This window comes from Poecilia latipinna, unplaced genomic scaffold, assembly GCF_001443285.1.
Source record: "Poecilia latipinna isolate Pla-1442-1.1 unplaced genomic scaffold, P_latipinna-1.0 Scaffold3762, whole genome shotgun sequence".
NCBI classification, from domain to species: domain Eukaryota; kingdom Metazoa; phylum Chordata; class Actinopteri; order Cyprinodontiformes; family Poeciliidae; genus Poecilia; species Poecilia latipinna.
In genome coordinates, this window is record NW_015116378.1 from 17,171 (window position 1) to 38,265 (window position 21,095).

A 21,095-nucleotide genomic window follows, 5' to 3' on the forward strand; every position below is an offset into this window, starting at 1 on the left:
GGTGGTTTATAAGCTGATTAATAAAAGGCCACGCTTTCACATGTTACAGATTTAAGGAATAGTTTAACAACATTTAAGCAATAAACACATCGTCACCCTTCTCTCTGTCCAAGAAATTAGAAACTTTTCAAACAACTTTGAAAAATTAAAGCCTAATTAAACAGATAATTACTGTTTGATAACTGGGATCAACTGGTATGTAAGAGTGAATAAATTAAAAGATTTTTTTTTTAATAAAGTTGCTTGAGATGACATTTGCTGTAAATTTGGTCTGTATGAATAAAATTGAATTGAACTGACTTAGGTCAGCCACAGTTTAAGGAATTTGTTAAGCTTCCCTCTGTAAAGAGAAACCAAGAACATTTACAAGAACTCATTTATCCCAGCAATCTCTGACGTTATTGTGGTTTTGTTCCTATTATGTGTTGTGGGTGTTTTATGGGTTTTTTTTAACCACCATGTGAAGCCAGAGGCAAATTTCCACATCTGTGGACAATAAAGACTATAATTATTATTAATTAAAAATGGGTAAAAGTTACAACTTTTTTCCCTTTAAATTGTTGAACAGTGAGTAGAACGTTGCAGATGTTTCGAGTTATTGAAGAGTTGGCTGAATAAACACCTGCATTTGGAAACATCAGTGGATGGATGCACCATTTAAGAGTATATATGGGCTAAAGACTCTAAATATAATCTAATATTTTATGCTTCCATCATAACTCGATGGTGGGAAATACACCGATCATGTTCTATTACTTTTCAAGACTTTGTAGGAACCCTGAGAGACACACAGTTCACCAGAAAACAGATCGGTTTTACATCCAGGCTGATCCAGACTTATGCCAACAACAACAAATGCAGTTTGTTTTTGTTTTTTTCTCTCTACAGAACAGAAACCAAAGCTGCGTTTAAGAATTGACCCATATTATTGTGCAGCCGACAGCAACCAGCTGGTTTGGACCGCCTGACCTCCAGCAACTCGACCAATGGTTTCCTTGTGTTAGTTTGGACATAACACATCCTCTCCGGCTCCACTCAGGATTACAATGACCTCATTTACCTCTCACACACATACACACATCTGCACAAAAATCCAAAGGGAAGACGTAAGAGGGAAGAGAAGGATCTGGAAACGCTGACTTCACTCTGACAGGACATGGAAACACTGTGCCGTCAATTGACGTGTGTGCGTTTACCCCTCGTTGAGAGCCCTGGCAGTTGGTGCAGGTTCCTTTAAGGGAGACAAACGAGTTCTGGCTGACCTCGTAAATGGACTGGGCCTTACAGGACACACACTCCAGATACACCATGGGAATGTCGCCGCTCTGCACAAGCACCTGTTTCAAATCCAGAGCGATCGCAGTCAGAAAATTTGATTTATCAAAACACAGATTTTCTACTTTTACGTTGAAAAAGGTTCATATTTTATGGAGGACCACTCGTACCATAATTAGGAATGGATGAGTCAGAAATAAATTAGAGTGTCATTAAACGCAACAAAACAATGAAAAGATTTACATAGCAATTGATCAATTAATTAGGTTTAAATGTATGTTTCTATTTCAATTTTTAAGTTTCCTAATTTATTTCTGTGCTTCTATGCTTATTTTTTATTTAGACCAACAGTTTCCAGTCACTTTTTTCTTGAATGGTATAGTTTTCTTTTTGTTTATTTATCACAGACCCTTTTATCTTCCATATTAATTGCCACCTAAATACATTTAAAATGTGTTTTTCACCCCTAAACATATAATTTTACTCTTCTTTTATCTCTTAAACATCAATATATTTTCTCCTTTTATACTTCTTTAGGATTTTTTTTTTTAACCAAACAGATTTCACTAAACATAATTATTTCCATCTTTCTTTTTTACATTTCTTGCTCAGGTATTGTTTTATATGGCAGGATTGGTCCTCCGTATATATTGATCACTCATCACAGCATAAAAATAAAACTGATGCTTCTTGGCGTGGGGGACGTTTTGCGCGGACTCACAGTCTGAGTAGTGGACTCTGGTGCCATGCCGTCTTTGCTGATGGTTAGTTTGAAGGTGTACTCCACGCCTGCCTCCAGCTCCGAGCCGGAGACTCCCAACACCGGATCCGTACCGAGGCTGAAGTGCAGGCTGGAGCAGTGCTCCGGACCCTGGGAGCAGAAGATGGCTTCGTTACGTTTGTTTCAATACAAACAGGAGCTCCGACTGGGATAAGGTAACACTCTCCAAGAGTACAGACAAGGCGAGAGAAGAGGCAGAATTATGGATTGAGAAATAACGGTTTGACTTGATGTACTGAAACTCCCTGAGCCGCGCCTGGGGTGTGTTTGCGCCTGCGTGCGAATGTGCGCGATACTGTTGATGTGGACTGTGTAATTGTCAGGGGTGGGGAGCAAAAGCACGGGCTGAGGAATGCTGAGTTTTATCTCTAAACAGTTATGTAACCCTTTAAATGCCTGATCCAGAGAGCAGCGCGCACAAATTCACAACTCTACAAGAAAGCACATTCACTGGTGTAAAACTGATTGAACACTTGACCCGTTAAGTTTTCACAACATCTAAAAATGAGACACAGTAGCTACGTGATGGACACGTAGCTCCACTCTGCTGGACCCACCCTTCTCATTTTCTGCTGCTGAAGCCTAATGCGTCACGGCAACCTCTGGCAGGGCAGCAGTGAATGTAAAAAACACAAAATCAACACAAACCCCTTCAACAGTGGACATTTAAGAGATGCGCTGACAGATATTTTCTCCGTTTGACGTCAATGCTGCTTTGCAGGGAGCAGCTTACCGGAGACACGCTTTGCCGCACGTCACAGCTCTGCTTTGTTATTCTTCATTCTTAGAAGCTAAAGTTAAATAAAAGTTTAACTTGTTTGACAATTCAAGTCTGTTGTTTCTGTGGCTTAAGTTAAAGATTCAAAGCACAGAGAGATGCCAGAATAAATTTACTGTGCATTAATTCAACTCACCTTTTACATGTGCAAAGCTCCCGTTTATACTGTGAAATATTAACTGTGTTTTAATGTAACAGATTTTCAATTAATAGCAGTCACACTGAGGAATATACTCTTATACTTGAAGTTCATCACTAAAGTTAAATAATCAAAATACCAGTGGAAATGATTAGAGGAAGATTTCCGTAAATGTTTATAAAGAATTTTCCTTTGACTGAGAACGATATGAAACGTTTTTGTCATGCCATTTCATTATCAAAATGTAATTAAGAACTGGATACAGCTTTAACATTATTTAAGAAATTCATTTTAAGTCTAAAGCTGAAAGGAATAGTTTAGTTTATTTAATGATTATTTTCCAACGAAACTTACGTTGCAGTCCGGACCTGGACACTTCTACCGAGATGCAACAAATGTACATAATTACTCAACTTTGTCACCAAGGTCAACACATTTTTATGCTGATTTTTTTTTAAAAAAAAGAAAAGAATACCTTTTAAAACTTTAGAGGATTTTTGTAATTTTAGTACTTTAGTTTTGATTGGTCAAAATGCTGCCTGTTGCAGTTACAAAAGATGTTTAAGTGAAGTCTAATTATTGGAGGTTCACCTTTTTTCAGAGCTAAATCAAGTAATTTACAAAAATGTGTGTATGTTGACCACATGATGTCGCTACAAGTTAAACAATCTGAAGTCTCATGAATTTATTCTCTTTAGTTGTGTGAAACTTTGGTGTTTCACACAACTAAAAAATAAGATGAATGTACGAAAGGAAAGCATTTGCCAGGTGAACAACGGGCAGCAGAAGAGATGGATGAAAGAAAACAAACAAAATCTTACCAAGTGTTTTTGGTTTAGTTTATAATATCTTAGTACACTTGAATTAAGACAGATCTAACTTAAAGGTAACTTTTCAGTGAGATATATGAGCTTGTTTTAAGCCAATAATTCCTTAATATTGATAAAAAAAAACTAGTTTCACTGGCAGATTATTTAACATATAACATAAAAAAAATATCTTGTTATAAGTGAAATCATCTGCCAGTGGAACCATTTAAAACAAGCTTCTATATCTTGTCGAAAAGTTACCTGTAAGCTCGTTTTGTCTCATTTCAAATGTACTAAGATATTTGCACTTGAACTAGACCAAAAACTCTTGCTCATAGCTTTCGCTCTGTTGGTTAATTAGCACTCTTCCAGCACGTCAGACGTGTCGGTAAGATACCTTAGAGGTGCTTTCACACTCCCAGAGGTAACGCAGCAGAGACTGGTTGTCTAGGTCCATGTTGGGGTCGTAGGATTGCTCTGCACTGAGCTGCAGGTCCCGTGTCCTGGACCACACCCGGCGGGTTCCTCCTTCAATAATGGGCTTCAACCTGATAAGAAAGATGAATTAAAATGTCAGTAAACCAGCGGACAAGCTGCAAACGTGTTGCTGCAGGAGTGATGGGAAATTGTTAATTTCAACAGATGAATATGTGTATTGCATGGATGTGGTTTGGTAAGGAATTTAAGTTAATTTGCTATATGTGTGTTTTAGGTATTCACTTTTAAAGTGTCCTGCGATCAAGAAAGCCAAAAGAGCATCATCAAGCCACAGAGCCAAGCTCGTCTCTCTTTCATGCAGATTTTGTTCTCTGTAAGAACCGAAAAAGCACAAACTTGAATCGTGTGATTTTGTACTCACTTAGCAGTCATTATACTGAGCTGCAGACAGGCAGCTTTCCGTAGCGGCACGCCTTCGTACGACAGAGAGAACACTAAGCAGTAGTTCCCTGCTGCCAAAGCCATCTTTGGCAGCTGCAGCTGTAGCCGCCGCACATCCACCTCCACAGGCAGGCGGACGGCTCGGCTGGGAGGAAACCGAGACTCCGGCGCGGGAGGTAAAGGTCTCTCTTTCATTAATTTGTCTTCGCAGGTCAACTTGGAGAACACCTGCCAGAGGTACTGAACTCCGTAGCGCACGCAGCCCTTCAAGTCCATGCTGGCTTCCACTGAAATGGGCTGGGAGCGCCAGACCACCAGGCGGGACTGAGAGATCTGCACTTCTGGCTCCTCGCACTCCAGTACTCTGATGTTTACCTCCACCTCGGCCAAAACCAAGCTCACCAGGTTGCTGCAGTTCACCTGGCAGGGGACAGGCAGGCATGACAGGATGTAAGGTTTTTACCATTCAGTAGCCGTGAAATCAATGACTTTCTAAAAGGACCTTGAAAAAATATTCAAATGTTGACGTTAGGGATGCAAGTTATCGATTAATGAGTTAATGTAACGTTAACTGATCCTATGATTAATCAATAAGTGGTTGTTAAAAACCTTAGTTTTCTCTCCAAGAGGGCCGATTGTCTTTCCAGTAACTTTTTAAATGAGAAGTTGATTCTGCTCCGTCATGCTTTGTTTTTATTTTAAAACAGAACAACATGAGGTGTATTTTGAATCCCACAGCGGACTCTGTTTGGACCGTTTCCAATTTGAGCAGGAGCTGACAGAACAGGCAAACGTTTCCATCTGAATGCGTTATTAGCAACTTAGAGTTCCTACCTGGTAAAACAGATTCAACATTCACGTCATGGTCAAAAAAAGGTCTCACGACATACTGGACTTTGTTGAAAGAGGACAAAGTGACAAGATCCCAGGACTCTGGGGATAAATTTGTAATCCAAATTTATCCCCAGTTTAGATGCTTACAAATCGGAAACGTTTTGGGGAAGAAAAAAATAAGCAAAAAGTTTCTAATATCAGTGAAGACACTTTTGATATTGTCAAAAATGCGTATAAGAACATACAATTTCTATGCTACATCTCTAAGCTATATTTGGTAATCACTGCAAATTTTACAGTTAACTAAAACAGTGCATATAAAAGCAAAATGGAAACAAAGGGCAATGTGACGTCAAGTACATGGAATCTGTGTAGACAGTGGAGCACAACAGGCGCCCCCTGCTGGAGGGAATTCAGCTGGAAGAATATGATCCGCTACTTTTGCACACTGGCCCAAAAGACTAAATAATCATGTCGGGCCAACTTGTTGGAGACTCTGTGGATCTACATGAGCAAATCACTTTCACATTTTTTGGGATTGAGCTCATGTGGTTTCATTTCGGAGAGAAATACACAAAGTCCTGGAGGCAGTCTTCAAAAGGAAAATTCAATTTGTGGTTCTATCTATGGGTAGCTTGGATGGACCAGGATTACAAAATTTCTAGATAAAGATAAATTTCTACTTAGAGTGCTATTTGTTTAAGCAAATAATAAATAGCCAATTTTGAGTTAAACCACAACTCAAAAATGGTTTAAGAAGGAAACTTCAAAGATAAATGAGTGGGTTGATTTGACACTGTTTTCATAATCGAATGAATATTCTTTAGATTGAAGTCGCAAGGCATAGCTTTTGAAAACTATGTTGGTGACTGACTGAATTATCAAACCTGATTTTGTGTAATTATCTAACTTTGCAAAGATTTTATTCTTTTCCTCCTGGTGATGTTGCAGTTTCTCTACTCAAGTTAATTTGTGATGTACAAAACCTAAAAATCAATTCAATATAAATGACATTGATTCATTTTCCTTCCCCTTCACAATCCGGTCCTACTTTGTCAGTAAAATCCCCCAAAATTCAATGATGTTTGTGGCTGTAAGGTGACAAAATGTGGAGAGGATTATGGGGTTTGAATTTATTAAATTTTTTTTGTCTTTCTTATTTCAGTGATCGATGGAGAGATAACATAGAGATGTACATACTTGGACCAGATAATTTCCTGGATGACTGTAGCGCACAGTGGTGGCGGTGGTCTTGGTGGCAACTCTCACAGAACCGTCCCCAAAGTCCCAGAGGCAGTCCACTGGGCTGGACGTGGGCGTAGTATGGGCCATCAAAGTGATTGTCTTGTTGACAAAAGTATCCTGCGGCACCGCATACAGCTCGGCGGAGCTCATCCGGTTTTGCACTTGTATGTACTCAGTGATGTTCTGATCTTGCACGTTGTTTACAGCCCTCAGAAAGATGATCAACAGGCCTGGCTTGTCTGCAGTGAAGTGTACCTGAGGTCGTTGAGATAAAAGTCAACATTCTGGCGGGTTGACTGTGCTGTTTCTGACACTAATTTTAAAATCTGAGAATGCTTCAAGTGTGAGGAGTCAAACCTGTTTGCCCACAACTGTGTCCTTCTTTTGATTCAGATCAAACGTCCACACGAAACTAACGGGATCCCCCTTCTCGATGTTGGCCGTGTACGACTTTGTCTCGCCCACAGAGATGGCTTTGGTGACTCCCTGGATGGAAAGCCCACTCACCGGCTCCACAACTTCTATATGAAGTTTGTAATTATGACAGGATACCTGATGTGTCAAAAAGAAATAGAAATACTTTACTTTGAGTCATTGTCCGTTAGACTCACAAACAAGAGCAGCTTTCACAACATTTTGAACTAATGGTTATACGAAGAGGGAAGGAAACAAACATGGACAGTAGGAAAGAAAGAAAGAAAGAAAGAAAGAACAGCAGGAAGAAAAGAAGGAAGTAAACAAGGACAGAAGGAAAGAAGACAAAAAGGAAGGGAGTAAACGTCACAAGCTGAACTGAAATTTCCTCCTACAGCTGAAAATGAAAATGTTCAAATAGTCACAAGCATGAAGTCTGACAACCAAAGTTTGGTGCTGTTAAATCTGATCATGTCCTCATTTCTGGTTTTGCTTTCATATCATCCAATAAATATTACTGTCAGCAAAAATAACCAAAGCGTACGCAAGACCTTCAACGTGACGAGACAGGGAAGCTCTCCACACCAACGTGACACTATGCGAAAATGTAACCGAGTCCTTTGTTAAATTATGAATCAATTACAATGATTGACCTCCTTTCTAAAAAAGATGAGTTACATTTTACTAGCCGTCACCAGCCCTAGCTACTGGAATCAGGAAATCACTCAAATTGAATCTGAAGTTGGATTATCAAAAATAATCCTATACAAAATATAAATCCAAAGTATCTTCAAATAACAGGCTTGTAGCTGTTGATCAGATGGGAAGCAGGTGTTTGCCATCAATTGGTGAGAATGTGTTGTCAGTGGAAATTATGAGAAGAACAGAAACCAAACGACGTCAAAGAGAGTCAGGGTCACGCACAACAAAGAGAAACCCACAATTTACTTAATCCACATGCAGTTTATCTGAAACAGACCTGTCGTTCTTCTTTTTCACGCCTCCATTAAGTTCAACTTTCCCAATGCTACTTTTACATGAAGTTTTGCTTAATGCAAACTTTGAAGTGAACAACTCTGGCTGAAGTACTGTAGATGATGTAAAATGTGGAAAAATGTTAACTGGAGATGTTCTCATCTTATCCCAGCGCTTTCACTCTTTACAATGATGTTCACAGAAGACGAGAGACTGGATTGGCTGGTGCAGCAGGTAAAAGTCTTTTCAATGAGAATCCTAATTAACAGCAGGAGGAACCTGATTTTCCACAGACTGTACAGAGTTAGTCTCTCCCCCACGTGTTCCTGAATACTACTGATCAGGTGGTTGAAGAAGGCTTTAAGTTTTCTGATATGCACAGAAAGACCTAATTTGTATAACTCACTGGCAAGGTGTGGGGAATAAAGGAGCCCCACCTATCACCTTTATCAAGGTACTGAAGTTTGGAAAGTACAGTTAATGAAACGTTATGTTCGATTTTGCCACAGGGATATGGGTGGGACTTGTAAATTACAATAAATGTATTATTGGACTGCTTAGATGCCTCTGAAATTACTTGGATCTAATAAGGACAAAAAAGTCTATTCTGGGACAATCACAATGTAAGCATTACTTAAGACTCAACAAACTATCTTGGAATGATGCAATACGTTTGGTACTTCTGTGATAAGATCCAAGGCAAGCTCTTAAAGATTTTTCTAAAGATTTGAGAACAGGTATGTTTTCAACAAACCAATCTATGTTTCCATTACCTTGTTGCATCCCTGCAGATTCACGTAGTAAGTGTACACCTTGCTGAAGGCGTGAGTGTAGGTTTTGTTTGGCTCCGGGTTGATTTCTGCATCAGGGCTGAAGGTGAGGGTCAGACTGACGTTCGTACCCCCTATCAGAAGAGGTGTGAACTCCACCTTTTCGTTAACTGCCGCATAGTCCTTACTCGCTTTCAGTTCCACTTTAATCCTGTCCTGAAAAAAGAACTCCCTTGAAAAGGCCTCAGTGCTGACGTCGTTGGTGGCGTTCAGAGTAACGGTGACTGTTTTAGGCTCAGAAAAATTGAGAAAAGTTTGCCTTTCTGATTTAGTAGTTCCTTCCACCAGCCACGTCCACCTCACATCAGTTCCCGTCTTCACCTCCCCCTCCAATTTGATGCCAACTCCTGTTTCAACATGATTCCGGTTATTGTCATCGGATCTTGAGAAGCTTAAGCCAGAAATTATATCTTGGACGTCGACGGTCTTTGACTTATTCGTTGATCTAACTTTATTGAACACCTCCACTGAAACTTCTTTTCGACCTGGACTATCGAAGGTGTAGGCCAACCAGGGCTCGGTCGACGGCTGATTCTTTCCATTCACAGACCACCGATACTGTAGATCTGAACCTGTCATGACCTCGACTGTCAGGTTTGTTGACGCTCCAGTGGCAACTGGGTTGTTGCTGATCTTTAGGTCGACACCAGAAGGTGGTTCAAAAAAGTAGATGGTTTTGTTGACCAAAAGATGACCCAGGAGGTTCTCCGCTCTTAGAAAGATGTTACAGGGACCTGGCTTCGAGAAATTCAGCTCCACCATTTTCCCACTCGTGTTGAATGAGCTGACGGTATCCTGCTCTCTGACAACGTTCCAGCTAAATGTCATGTTGGTGCCCTCCTTCAATCCCGCCTGAAGGTGAAGAACGCTGTTTGTTGCATAGCAACAGCTTTCCAGCGCTGCGCTTCCGCCTCCTTTGATGTCCTCTGCCAAAATCTGCAGGCCCTCCAGCTTCCGTTGGACAAACAGGGAGATGCTTGCATTTGCTGTTCCCACGCCATTCTTCGCTATCACAATGATGTTGAAGGTGCCAATGGAGCGAAAGGTGTAGAACATTTTGTTGGTCCCTGGGATCGGGGTGCAGCGGTCACACAGAATCCAGGAGTAGTCTACACTGTCTCCATCCTCCTTGTAGGCCTCAAAGTCGACCGAGTCATTCAAGGGGACATTTACTAAGCTAGCGTTCACTTTCAGTCTTAAAATCGGCGCAAACACAGAAACCAGTAGAAAAGTCTCATTCTGACTAACACTATTGGCAGCTTTCAGTGTGATGTTGTACTTCCCAGAGATGTTGAATGTAATGAGGATACTCTGGCCAGTAAGCACTTGCTCATCTCCAAAACTCCACGTGTAAGTAACATCGGAGGCCAGGGAAGAGGATGTGAAAGTGTAGGGAGCTCCTCGTGTCAAGTTGTTGTGCTTTGTCCCATTGTGACGAATCAAGATCGGTCCAATGGGAACCAGAACGTCAATGGCAACACTCGCGTTATTGGCAGAGATGTTGTTGAAAACATGAACAGTTATCACATAGTGACCTGACTTTTTATACTTTGCTACATTTCCAGAGCCATGGGTGAAAAATGGATCCTCCCCTTTACCAAAGTCCCACTGGTAGCTGTAATTGAACTCTGGCTCAGCAGTCACTTTGAGATGTACTTCTTCTCCAACTGCGTAGTGTGATTTTTCAGGGAAGATGCTGACATTAGTCACAGCTGGCTGCACACACACCCAGTTGAAGAAATTAGCCTTGGTGGCTTTGTTGACTCCACTGGAGAGAAGCAGAGAGAGGTGGTAGTTCCCATTCTGCTGGTAGGTGTGTGAGACGCTGGAGTTGCCCTGAACCGTCTCATTGGGGCTCCCGTCCCCAAAACTCCAATTGTAATGGTGAATCGTTGCATTGCCGGATACCCAGGCCTGAAAGTTGACTTTGGTCCGCTCCTGGACACATCCTGAAGGCTCCATCCTAATGACTTGGAAGACGTACACGTGAACGGAGAGGGGCATCCAGCCAAAGCTCACTGCGTTCATTGCGGTCACATTCACCGTGTAGTTGCCCTCTTTGACGTAGTTGTGCGATATGTTAGGCTGAGATGTGATTATAGGGTCGGTGCCGTCCCCCATGGAGAAAATCCATGTGATGTTGTTGCCAGAACTGAGCTGTGCCCACACCTTGGTGGGGCTTTGGAGCTCTGTGGGAGAGGAGCTTTTGGCTGTCAGACCCTCGATCTCCTCGTAGACAAATATCTCTGCACAGGTCGACGTGAAGCTGATGGTGTTGTTCACTGACACACAGACGTTGAAGTTGCCGCTCTGTGCGAAGGTGTGTGGCACCCGGCGACCTTTGAGGGCGGTGCCATCCCCAAAGTTCCAATCGTAGTGAATACCATACGGCGAAGGCAGAGGGTGGGCCTCAAAGAAGGACGACTGGCCCAAAAGCACGAACTGTCGCTCTGTTTGTATGTCGACATGAGTCAGGATGCTGTAAACACTCATGTTGATGCTCTGGCTGATGTTGTCATAGCGATTGGATACGGATACCTGCGCTGTGTAGATACCTGTACACAAAGAGGGAAACACAAGAGAATGAGCTGAATTATGGCTGGACGATAAGTCGATAACAGTATATATCACAATAGATAATTGATATTGATATTAATAGGAAATATGTCCAACAATAATTTCAATGGGCTCCAATCCAGAACCGCACAGCATTCTGGGGGATGTAGGCAGAGGAAAGGATTCAGACTTTCAACCTCTCACAGCCAACTAAGCAAGCTTGGTGGCATCGACTCACTCACTCACTTTTTTGGTTTCCTAGCAACAACTAGGTAACCAAAGTAACTTGCACCGCAGCGGCTTAAGGTTTCGCCACAGTACCTCATAAATGCTTAAAAATAAAAGTGTGAAGTGTAAATTGTAGGTAAAACAGGAAAGGTCACACCAACAGTTTGGCAGTATTTCTGATATTTCTAAACAAAAAACTAATCAATAGTTGCCAATAGACTGGTATGAAATCGTTATATCATAATACATTTTATGGCCTTAGGGACCCGCTCTAAGTAAAATGCTGTGAAGGACAATTTCTGCTGGTTCATCTTTACCACCAAAAAATGTACACTGACAATAAACGTCCAGTAATGATGTATGGATTTACAATCCAGGACTCATGGGTTCTACTGTAAAGGTAAACAATTTTATAAAGAGCAATTTTATAAAACTACGCAAATTGATAAGAAAACAAAAAACAAATGGATATACTAAAAATAATTTTTCAGTTTTTTATGGTATATGTGATGTCATCAGAGGGATGGAAATATGAAAACCTTTGTTTTGTTTTGCTTTACACATGTAGGTTTCAGTTAAAGTAAAGCCAATTCACATCAAAAACTGATCACAGCATGTTGGTCAAACACTATCTAAAAGTAATCCTTCAGCTCAAGCTGTGCTAATTTATCTGACAGGTTCAGGAAGGAGGCCGTACCTGGCTGAGAGTAGATATAGGTGATGTTTTTGCTCAAGAGGACTTGGTTAGGGGAGTCTTTACAGAGGAGAGACGGAGAATATGGAGGCTTTGCCTCAAATTCCTCGTATCCACCGTCACCAAAGGACCATCTGCAGAAGAAAAGAGTCAATGAAAGGTCAACAAGAGAGGATCTACTTTTTCTCTCCGCTTGATGCCTAAAGTTTCACAATGCGAGTGACGGGTTGGGTACACAAAAATATACACGCTGGACTGGAAAATATGAATCTTTTCTTAAAAAGGGTTCAATGGAGGGTTTGGAAAAGAAGAAACGGAAAGCTAAAAACTTGAAGGCTCTTTAGACTAAGAAGATAGAGGAGTGGATAAGGGATTGGGGGGCAGGGAGAAGAGCAAAAAGGCTAGGAAGGGGAAAAAAGGAGTACTGGGGAAACAGTTGCACAGAGAGGAAAATTCTTGTCAGCAATCTTCCCTGACCACACGGTTATAAATTTAAAGCTGTTTCGACTGCTGTGGTGCTGTTATGGCATACAGGAAGCTCAAAGCTGAGAAATGAAAGGAAAAAGAGACAGATTGAGAAGATGGACAGCTTTATTACTTCATAAGCAGTGAAAGATAAACAGAATATCACCGGGTATATATCTGAAAAGCTGTGGATTACTAATTCAGTGACCCTCTGACCCTTCTCCAATGATTCGTACCGGAATGTGGCTGGCACCGACATGTCCACGAGCACAGAGGTGGTGAGTGTCTGATTGGACCCCTGAGGAACCACATCCGGCACCCCCTTGACTGTGAGGTTGGCCATCGGCTGCAGTCGATCCACAGTTATGTTGAAGTGCTTCGTCAGTGTGCTGACATGGTTTGAGGCCGTCACCTGGAAGAGATGCAGGACAGTTCATAGGAGTTTGTAGTCTGGAGCCATGTCCAACTTTAAGATTTACAAGATCAGGATATCGGCAGACTTCCACAAGTCAAGTGTAAGACTTTTTAAAACGGTTTTTATGCTGCCTTGAGTTACATTTAAGACTGTAAATATCATGGATGGTTGGGGGAACCTGCTGCATTAAAATCAAGCACAGCCAAAACTGAAAGGCCCGCTTTCTTAGCCTTCTCATTTGGCTCTCTTCAGCTTTAGCCTAGCTTAAAAGTTTTTTTGCATCTCTCCTCATATGTTTTGGCAACAGAAGTCAGCCAGAGGCAAAAATGAATGTTGTCCAGCCAACTGGCAATAGATTTGCACTTATCCAAGATAGACACAAATAAGCTACCATGGACATGCTAGCGGCTAGCTATCGGCAGCTGCAGCTGCGTGCGACTCAAATTTTTGCCTGACAGAAAAAAAAAAGCAACATTAAATACTCATGTCTCTACAAGACCTGTGAGAAACATGTTTGACTTATCTTTTTTAAATGAATTCAAGACATTTTAGACCTTGAGATTTTTTAAAGGATGCCCAAACACCCTTGAGACTATGGTAAAACAAACAGGTAAATGTAATTTTCAAGCATGACAGTAAGCTAACATTTACTGATCATTTATTGTCATTTGGAAAAAGTTATCCATCCAAGTTTGCTCAGCTAATTGTCTTGAGTCATTGACTTTTACAGAGGGAAAAAAAAAACTAAACTTTTCAGCATAGTCACTGTAACAGAAGCTGATTATTAATTGCGACCAAAACATACTGTGAGCTTGTAGATGGCAGCGTTCTGGTAGATCACGTTGAGAACACTGTTGAAGTAAGTGAAGTAGGGCTTATCATCCACAGTCCACTTGAATGTGGGATTAGAACCTTTAAGCACCGACGCAGTGTAGCTCTAAAACACAGACAGACGACACTAATGTTAACTGCATACGGTACAAACAGCACCAAAGTTGGCCAAAAAAAAAAAACATAAACATACCACAACGGACTCCATCAGGACCCTGTGTTCTGGGTCTGGCTGCACCACTAGCCCTTCGAGTGGGTCTTCCAAGTGGACGACCAAAGGCAGGGTGGCTTCCGTCACATTATTATGCGCCTCCAGCTCCACCTGCACTTGGCCTCTCTGTTCCTCTTCTCCCAAACTCAGATCTAGCACCGCATACAAGACGGGTTCACAGGCTTCGGCTGCTGAACCCGACTTCCACCCGGTATCACAGACAGCCGGGCTGGACAAAACCTCAGCAGGGCATTTCGACTGGAAGGCCACAGAGACACTGCTGCCTCGTCGCGATACCCTCGTCTCGTAGGGGGACTGCACGCTGAGTACCAGCCTGGTGTCGTTGGGCTGCATGTAGACCGTGCCGTTGTTCAGAGGAGGGTGGAGGATCGTCAAACCGAGGGGAGGTACGACTCTGAGCGGACAGGATGCTGAAGATGGGTATGATGGTTCAGTGGTGGAAACCTGTCGGCAAAGTTTGGCTCATTTATTGTGGCTCAAACCTCCAATATGTTTTATTTTTATTTTTTTTTACATATCTGTTAAAACTGTCACAATGTGGTGAAAATCTGTGAAAAAAATGTAACTCCTCTGCCTTTCCCCTGTGCTAATTACAGAACTAAACCACTTGGTCAGAAACAATCAATCTGAACCAGGAGGAGGGTGTGAGCGCTGTCAATCATGCTTGTGTTTACGCTCTGCTCACATCCATTCCTCTTTCTCTCTGCTGCGCCAAAGCTTCTCCTCGTCAGCAGAACCTGCCATTAATGCTCAGGCATTTTTTTCAAGATTTTTCCTGAAACAGATTGTTTCTCCACCATTAGCTCAATGAGCAGCAAATACACGAGGTTGATTGACAGCGCTAAGATCTTTCTCTGATTAGTTGTTTTTGCCCAGGAGCATAGCATTTCAGCAGACGGCAATAGTAGCATAAGCAGGACTTGGACCTTTTCACAGATTATCTGTCTTATAATGTCAGGACATAGTGACAGTTTTAATAAAAATGTAAAAACAAACAAAAAAAAACCATTTATTTTTATTAGAAAATAATACCACTTTAAACAGCACTAACAACAACACTATTATTTACTTAAAGATTGAGCTCTACAGCAATAAAAACTACAAATTCATGCACAAAAGGCTTTTCCCTTCAGGCCAAGAGTTCCTAAGTGGCCTCTCTTTTGCATGCATCATCTGTCAGATGCATGCTGGGAAATGGCATGAGAATTGATGACTTACCAGCAGGCTGTAGAGTCCAGGCTGGGGTAAACCAGCAGACAGCTGGGCTCCCTGCAGCTGGGTCCTGTTCTGTCCCACGTACAGCACTCTGATGCAGCAGCTTTCCTCCTCCAGCCAGCCGCCCTCACCATTCCTTATAAAATTCTCCACATTCAGATCTGGGAGATCTGCTGACTGTCTGGTGTCGTTCATCCAGAACCACTCGGACAAGTTCAGGGCTAGGACCGGCTGTCGCCACGGCGACTGCTGAGACGACTGACAATGAAGAAGAGCTGATGGGCCGCCGTCGTGCTGCAGAGCGATTACGTCGCCGGGTGAGACCAGGATGTCCTCCAGCTGGTCTTGTATCTGCTGCATAATCCAAGACAACAAAGTTACAGAGAGCAGAAAGACGAACTGATCTTGATGGCAAAAACCCCCCCAAAACTCCTCCTCTCACCAATACACGCGCTGGTCCTGATGAGAGAGTGAAGACAATTTCATTCTTTAAGGTGTACTGAGGCCTCGACGTTCCTGGTGGCAGGTGGTGACCCCGAGTGCAGTTAGTACAGGAGGACGGGTGGCATGGCTGGGACAGAACCAGGCAACGACCCTGGAAGGGACACCACTGCTGTGCCGGGGGGCACGATGGCGAATCTTTGATCAGTGTTTGACTGGGGACACAAACCGCCACCGGAGAACAAGCCGGACCGCCGCAACCTGAGACAGAACATTCATTTTGATCATTCTCCAGGGAACACACAAATACCATCTCACATTTATTTTATCATCTAAAATCAGACTTAGAAGGTCAAAAGTTTGGAAAAATCAGAAATCTGTCCCAAATCTCTGATCAGTGTGTCTCTGTTTTAATTGCACTGTTTTCTATTTGAATGGAATTGAATTCAGAAACTTAAAAATAAATATTTTTTTTCTGATCAGAGAACATGAACAACACATTAACAACAATCTTCCCTGTAGAAGTTGTTACTATGGGAGAAAGACTCAAAATGAACCATTACCAGTAGGGGTTTAGAAGTGAACTTAGTGGAGGGACAAAAGCTGTAAGGAACTATTTAAAAACAGCATACCAGCTGTTCAACTAGGTTTCCAGCACTGAGAGCCAGACCTCAGTGGATGCCGATCATTTCACTTCGTAGCTTTGGTCGTTTCTCAACCAATCTTCCAGGAAGCCTAAATGACTTACTGTTTTATTATTGAAAATTTTGGATTTGGAAAATGTTTGCAAATGTTTGGAAAAATCAGAGTCAGAGGAATTGGTCTACACTCTCAAGGAAAAACACATGGTGGCATCTCTTGGTAATGATAAATATGCTAAATGAGCTGAAAGTGCAAGTTGTTAAGATAATACTCTGAAGGAAGTTTAAAATGTGAACTCCAAATTATTTTGTCTTTGTTTTAAACAAGTCAGAAAGATTAGGAAAAACACATTAAACGTTTATTTTAATTTATTTGTTGTTATAAATTTACTTCGGAGTCAAAAACTAGAGATTTGAAATTTGTCACTGCGTGCAGCTCTGCATGAATATTGTTGTAAGTGTGGCGATTGTTAAAGACTGAAGGCCTCACAAAGGAGAGGATCTTGTTTATTTGATCTCTCATTTTCCTCTCCGGTTTGACCATTTGCCTCCATTCACACACTTTCCCTGTCATTTACCGTAATGTCTTCAGACAGGGGGGTCAGTGTAAGAGAATATGTGTGTAATTGGAGGTGTGGGCTCAGGTGGTCTATGTGTGTGTGTGTGTGTGTGTGATTTTTAACCCCTGCTGGTAAACTCTGCAGGTCTTTTACATGTCCAGAGTACATGACTGTGTTTCTGTGGCTGACTCACTGGGCAGCAGCAGGTGCTGGCCGGGACATTTGGGTCTGTAGGTCTGGAATCTGATGTGGACTGTAGAGCTTTGCTCCTGGACGATGATCTCCAAAGACGACAGACGGCCAGCCTGAACAAAGCTCATCACAGGAAACATCAGCATCTGAGAGCGGGGGGGGGGGAAAAAAACTATATAAATAAAGTAGACTTACAGTTTATTTTACCTCACAATTATGTACTAGTCAGGTCATCCAACAACTTGAAAACCGAAAGCCTTTCTGCTATAATACAGGGTTTTTGGAAGGGTTTTGTATGTATGTTAATATCTTGCTGGTGAGATAATCTGAAGTTTTATATCATTTTCTTTCAGCAAACTTATGCGCAAAATGTAAAAGCAAAACAAGTCAAGCAATGGCTTTCCATCCCTTCTAAGACATGAACAAAAACCGGCCATAAGAAGGAGAGAAAGAGAAAATATTTGGGCTGTTTTTGAATTATTTTCAAGGGGCCTTTTCCATGTTAGTAGTCTGAATGATTTATAAAGGGCTGTTTTCATGTGCAGCCCCGTCTCAACTTTTCACAAACCAACAAGAACACAGTTAATAAATTGATTTTCAACCAGTTTCTGCACAAAAAAAGTTAAGAATGTACAAACATGTTTTCACTGAACATCTTTAAACGTGCACATTGGCTAAGCGCAATTTTAAATCAGCATTTGTTTTCATTGTGACTGTAAACAAAATAGACTTCTTTTGGCGAGGGAAAGCAAAAAGAAGTATTGCAAAAAGAAAAAAATCTCCATGTCACCTAGGGGGCTTGAATAAGCTTTAAAATAATAACGTCTAAATAAACAGACATCCCTCTTTACCTCTATGACGCTGCTCAGAGACTGTGGAGCAGAGAGCAGAGTGGCTGGTAAATGGAATAACGGATGGTCGGAGGGAAAGACGGCCATTCCCAGCAGGTACACTCCGGCATCTGGAACGCGCACTGAAACAGGAAAAAAACAACAACAAAAAAAAAACAGAATAAAGAGTTATTTAATACCATTTAGATTCATTACACAGAGTGATTTCATGTGTTTACTTTTATTAAAACTCTCTAACATAAGGATAAGCTTCAAAAAAGTCATTGCTAGAGAAGCTGGTTGTTCAGAGTGCTGTGTCCAAGCATATTAATCAAAAAAAGTTGAGTGGAAGAAAAAAGTACAGTAGAAAAATGAGCTCAAACAGCAAGAGAAACCACAGAGGTTTCAAGAGGTTTGAGAGAAATTTACGAGGCACGGAGAGCAGCTGGAGGCAGTGCTTCCAGATCCACCACACGAAGACGAATCCAGGACATCGGGCCACAACTGTTACATTCTTTGTGCTAAAGTTACTCCAGAACCTATTAAAGCCCCATTAAAGCCGGGCCGCCCTAACATCTCAGCAGAGCCACAGACTGATTGCCTCCACACCAGCTGCACTGATGTAGTTTAGTACTTGAAATCTACTACTCTGTACGTAATAGACATAAAACACAAGATTCACATTTTGAATATAATTAGTAAAATAAAAATCGATTATATTCTAATTTACCGAAATACACTTGCATCTTCAGTTACTAAATATACTGAAAGTAATGTGATCCCAAAATTTTAGCAAAGTGGTTTACTTAATTAAAAATATCGGTGGAAATATGAAGCATTGTCTGTTAGAGAAATGAAAACAATGCAGTACAGTACAGCGCAGTAGTTGCTCTATTTTACTAACCAGTTAGATTTGCTATAGAGATGCACAATTATAGAGCATTTTGGACACTGCTGAATTATGACAGCAGCAGCGTTTGAGCCTGAGCATAATTTAATTTTAATTGCTGCAAGCTTGGAAGCACACCAGCTTCACCAGTAAAGCTCAGTCACACTGGTTTCCTGGACAAGCAAGTCCAATCAGATACTCTGAGCAATTGTTCTTAGTTAGTTTTGCCAATCATCTAAATCTTTTTTCCCTTACAAACCTCATCATAATAATTAGGGATTTTATGCTCAAATTGCCAAATTCAAATTCGTCACTAAAGAGAGGCCGGCTTAAAAGAAATCAGAAACAAACGTTTGTTATTAGAAAGTCACAGAGACAAAAAACAAGAAAAAACACGAATGAAAAAAAAAAAAAACACAAGACTTGAATCATTTATTTCCTGAAGAGTGACACGAAGAAAGACGAACTGCTGAAAACAAATGACGCACCGTGAAAGACAGATAACCAGTGAAATCAGCTGCTAGTCACACACTCATACATCCACCTAAAGCATAACACAACTATCATGCTGTACACGTCCTGATTTCTATCCTACTGTATTTGAAATACTTTGAGGAAATACCAGTCAGAGTGAAACTTTTTCAGTTTAAAGTCTTCTTTGTTTTCGGTGACTCATTCACATTATGTGGCACACTTAGCATTCAGATTAAGTAAACATTTTGCACTTGGCACTTGGGAAGCAATCAAGTGTGCTCTCCATTTAATGGTTTTGCAACGAGCTCATTTCGTAGGAAACATTTTAAAAGCCCTTTCACATTTTGCTAAATGCCCACATGTTGAAGATTTAATATTACATTTATTTTAAGTGCAACATTTTTCTCATTTATTGCTACAATAGAGCCAGAAATGACAACAGCAATAGTCTTGTCACTTCCAGCAGAGTGAAATTTATTTTCAGTTTTCGGGTGCTTCAACTTGATGCATTAACGCCGCTCGTAGCGAGTGTGCAAACAGCGTTAGCGCACGTGGGTAATAAAGGTGGAGCTGTTTTTGAAGTTGTTGTCCAACTGGAGCCAGTACAGTAACAACTTAATGCGTGTTATTGTCGGCCATTGTTGTTATTTATCTTCCCGCTTCAGAACTGTACCAGGACGTTTGTTGAGTATCAACGGTCACATCTGGAAACATCAGATTCATATCAGATTTAGGACCACATGTCCAAGTTGTCTGGGTTCCATTTCTAAAAATGAGACCTGAGAAGATCTGGAAAGATCAGATGGAGGTCAGACAACGGCAAAAAATAAAAAAATCTGATTCGGGTAACTTCAGGCTGCCTTAGAGTCCAAGGAAAACATGATGACACTTATTATGTTGAAAGTGGCGGAAATCAAAGCTCTCACACAAGGACCAATCTATACAATTTGTGCTCCAATTATGAGAGGAGCTTTAAGAAAGGCTGACCTACACTTAGATTGATTAGCTGTGATACTGAAGGCGCCTGCACAACCTAAAGATGTGGAAAATTCATATAATCAACCTTGCTGTTTGGTGCTCGAGGTGAAATTTGCATTTGTATTGAATGCGCCTTTTTGCATATGATCAGAGGGTGTGTGTGTGTGTGTGCGTGTGTGTGTGAGCGTACCGTGGGGGTTGTATTGGCAAACATAAGCCCTCTTGGAGTCGCAGAGGTGAGAGCTGGTCTGACCGCTCTGATCAAAGGACACGCACACGTTTCCGCCGGAGATGGACGAGCGCGGCTGCTGGCCCTCCTCCCCGTCCTGAGCCTCAGATCCGTTCACCCAGAGCAGTTTCCCCGGAGAGTCGACGTCGCTCAAGCCCAGCCACACGCCTCGCTCCCTGGTGCAAAAATTACCAGAACATTTTCAAGAAGTCAAAAAAGAAAATCATGTGCATAGGAAAATTACAATAAAACGAGTCAAAAAAAAA

The 21,095-nt window shown here is 41.5% G+C and overlaps 1 protein-coding gene across 1 annotated transcript in view; it reads right to left on the minus strand.

Annotated features, from left to right (window-relative positions):
* The window catches only part of LOC106941608 (polycystin-1-like), a gene marked incomplete at both ends in the record, with an annotated part of 38,108 nt that extends 17,103 nt beyond the window's left edge, over positions 1–21,005 (minus strand). Inside the window, 16 exons of the mRNA XM_015024684.1 lie at positions 1,197–1,337; positions 1,997–2,146; positions 4,180–4,330; positions 4,642–5,081; positions 6,696–6,995; positions 7,098–7,292; positions 8,903–11,514; positions 12,441–12,571; positions 13,139–13,314; positions 14,123–14,254; positions 14,342–14,824; positions 15,599–15,949; positions 16,038–16,297; positions 17,431–17,575; positions 18,281–18,402; positions 20,791–21,005. Of these exons, the coding sequence (XP_014880170.1) occupies positions 1,197–1,337; positions 1,997–2,146; positions 4,180–4,330; positions 4,642–5,081; positions 6,696–6,995; positions 7,098–7,292; positions 8,903–11,514; positions 12,441–12,571; positions 13,139–13,314; positions 14,123–14,254; positions 14,342–14,824; positions 15,599–15,949; positions 16,038–16,297; positions 17,431–17,575; positions 18,281–18,402; positions 20,791–21,005 (6,004 nt within the window). The remainder of the gene's footprint in view (positions 1–1,196; positions 1,338–1,996; positions 2,147–4,179; positions 4,331–4,641; positions 5,082–6,695; positions 6,996–7,097; positions 7,293–8,902; positions 11,515–12,440; positions 12,572–13,138; positions 13,315–14,122; positions 14,255–14,341; positions 14,825–15,598; positions 15,950–16,037; positions 16,298–17,430; positions 17,576–18,280; positions 18,403–20,790) is intronic.
* Between the last annotated feature and the right edge of the window lie 90 nt (positions 21,006–21,095).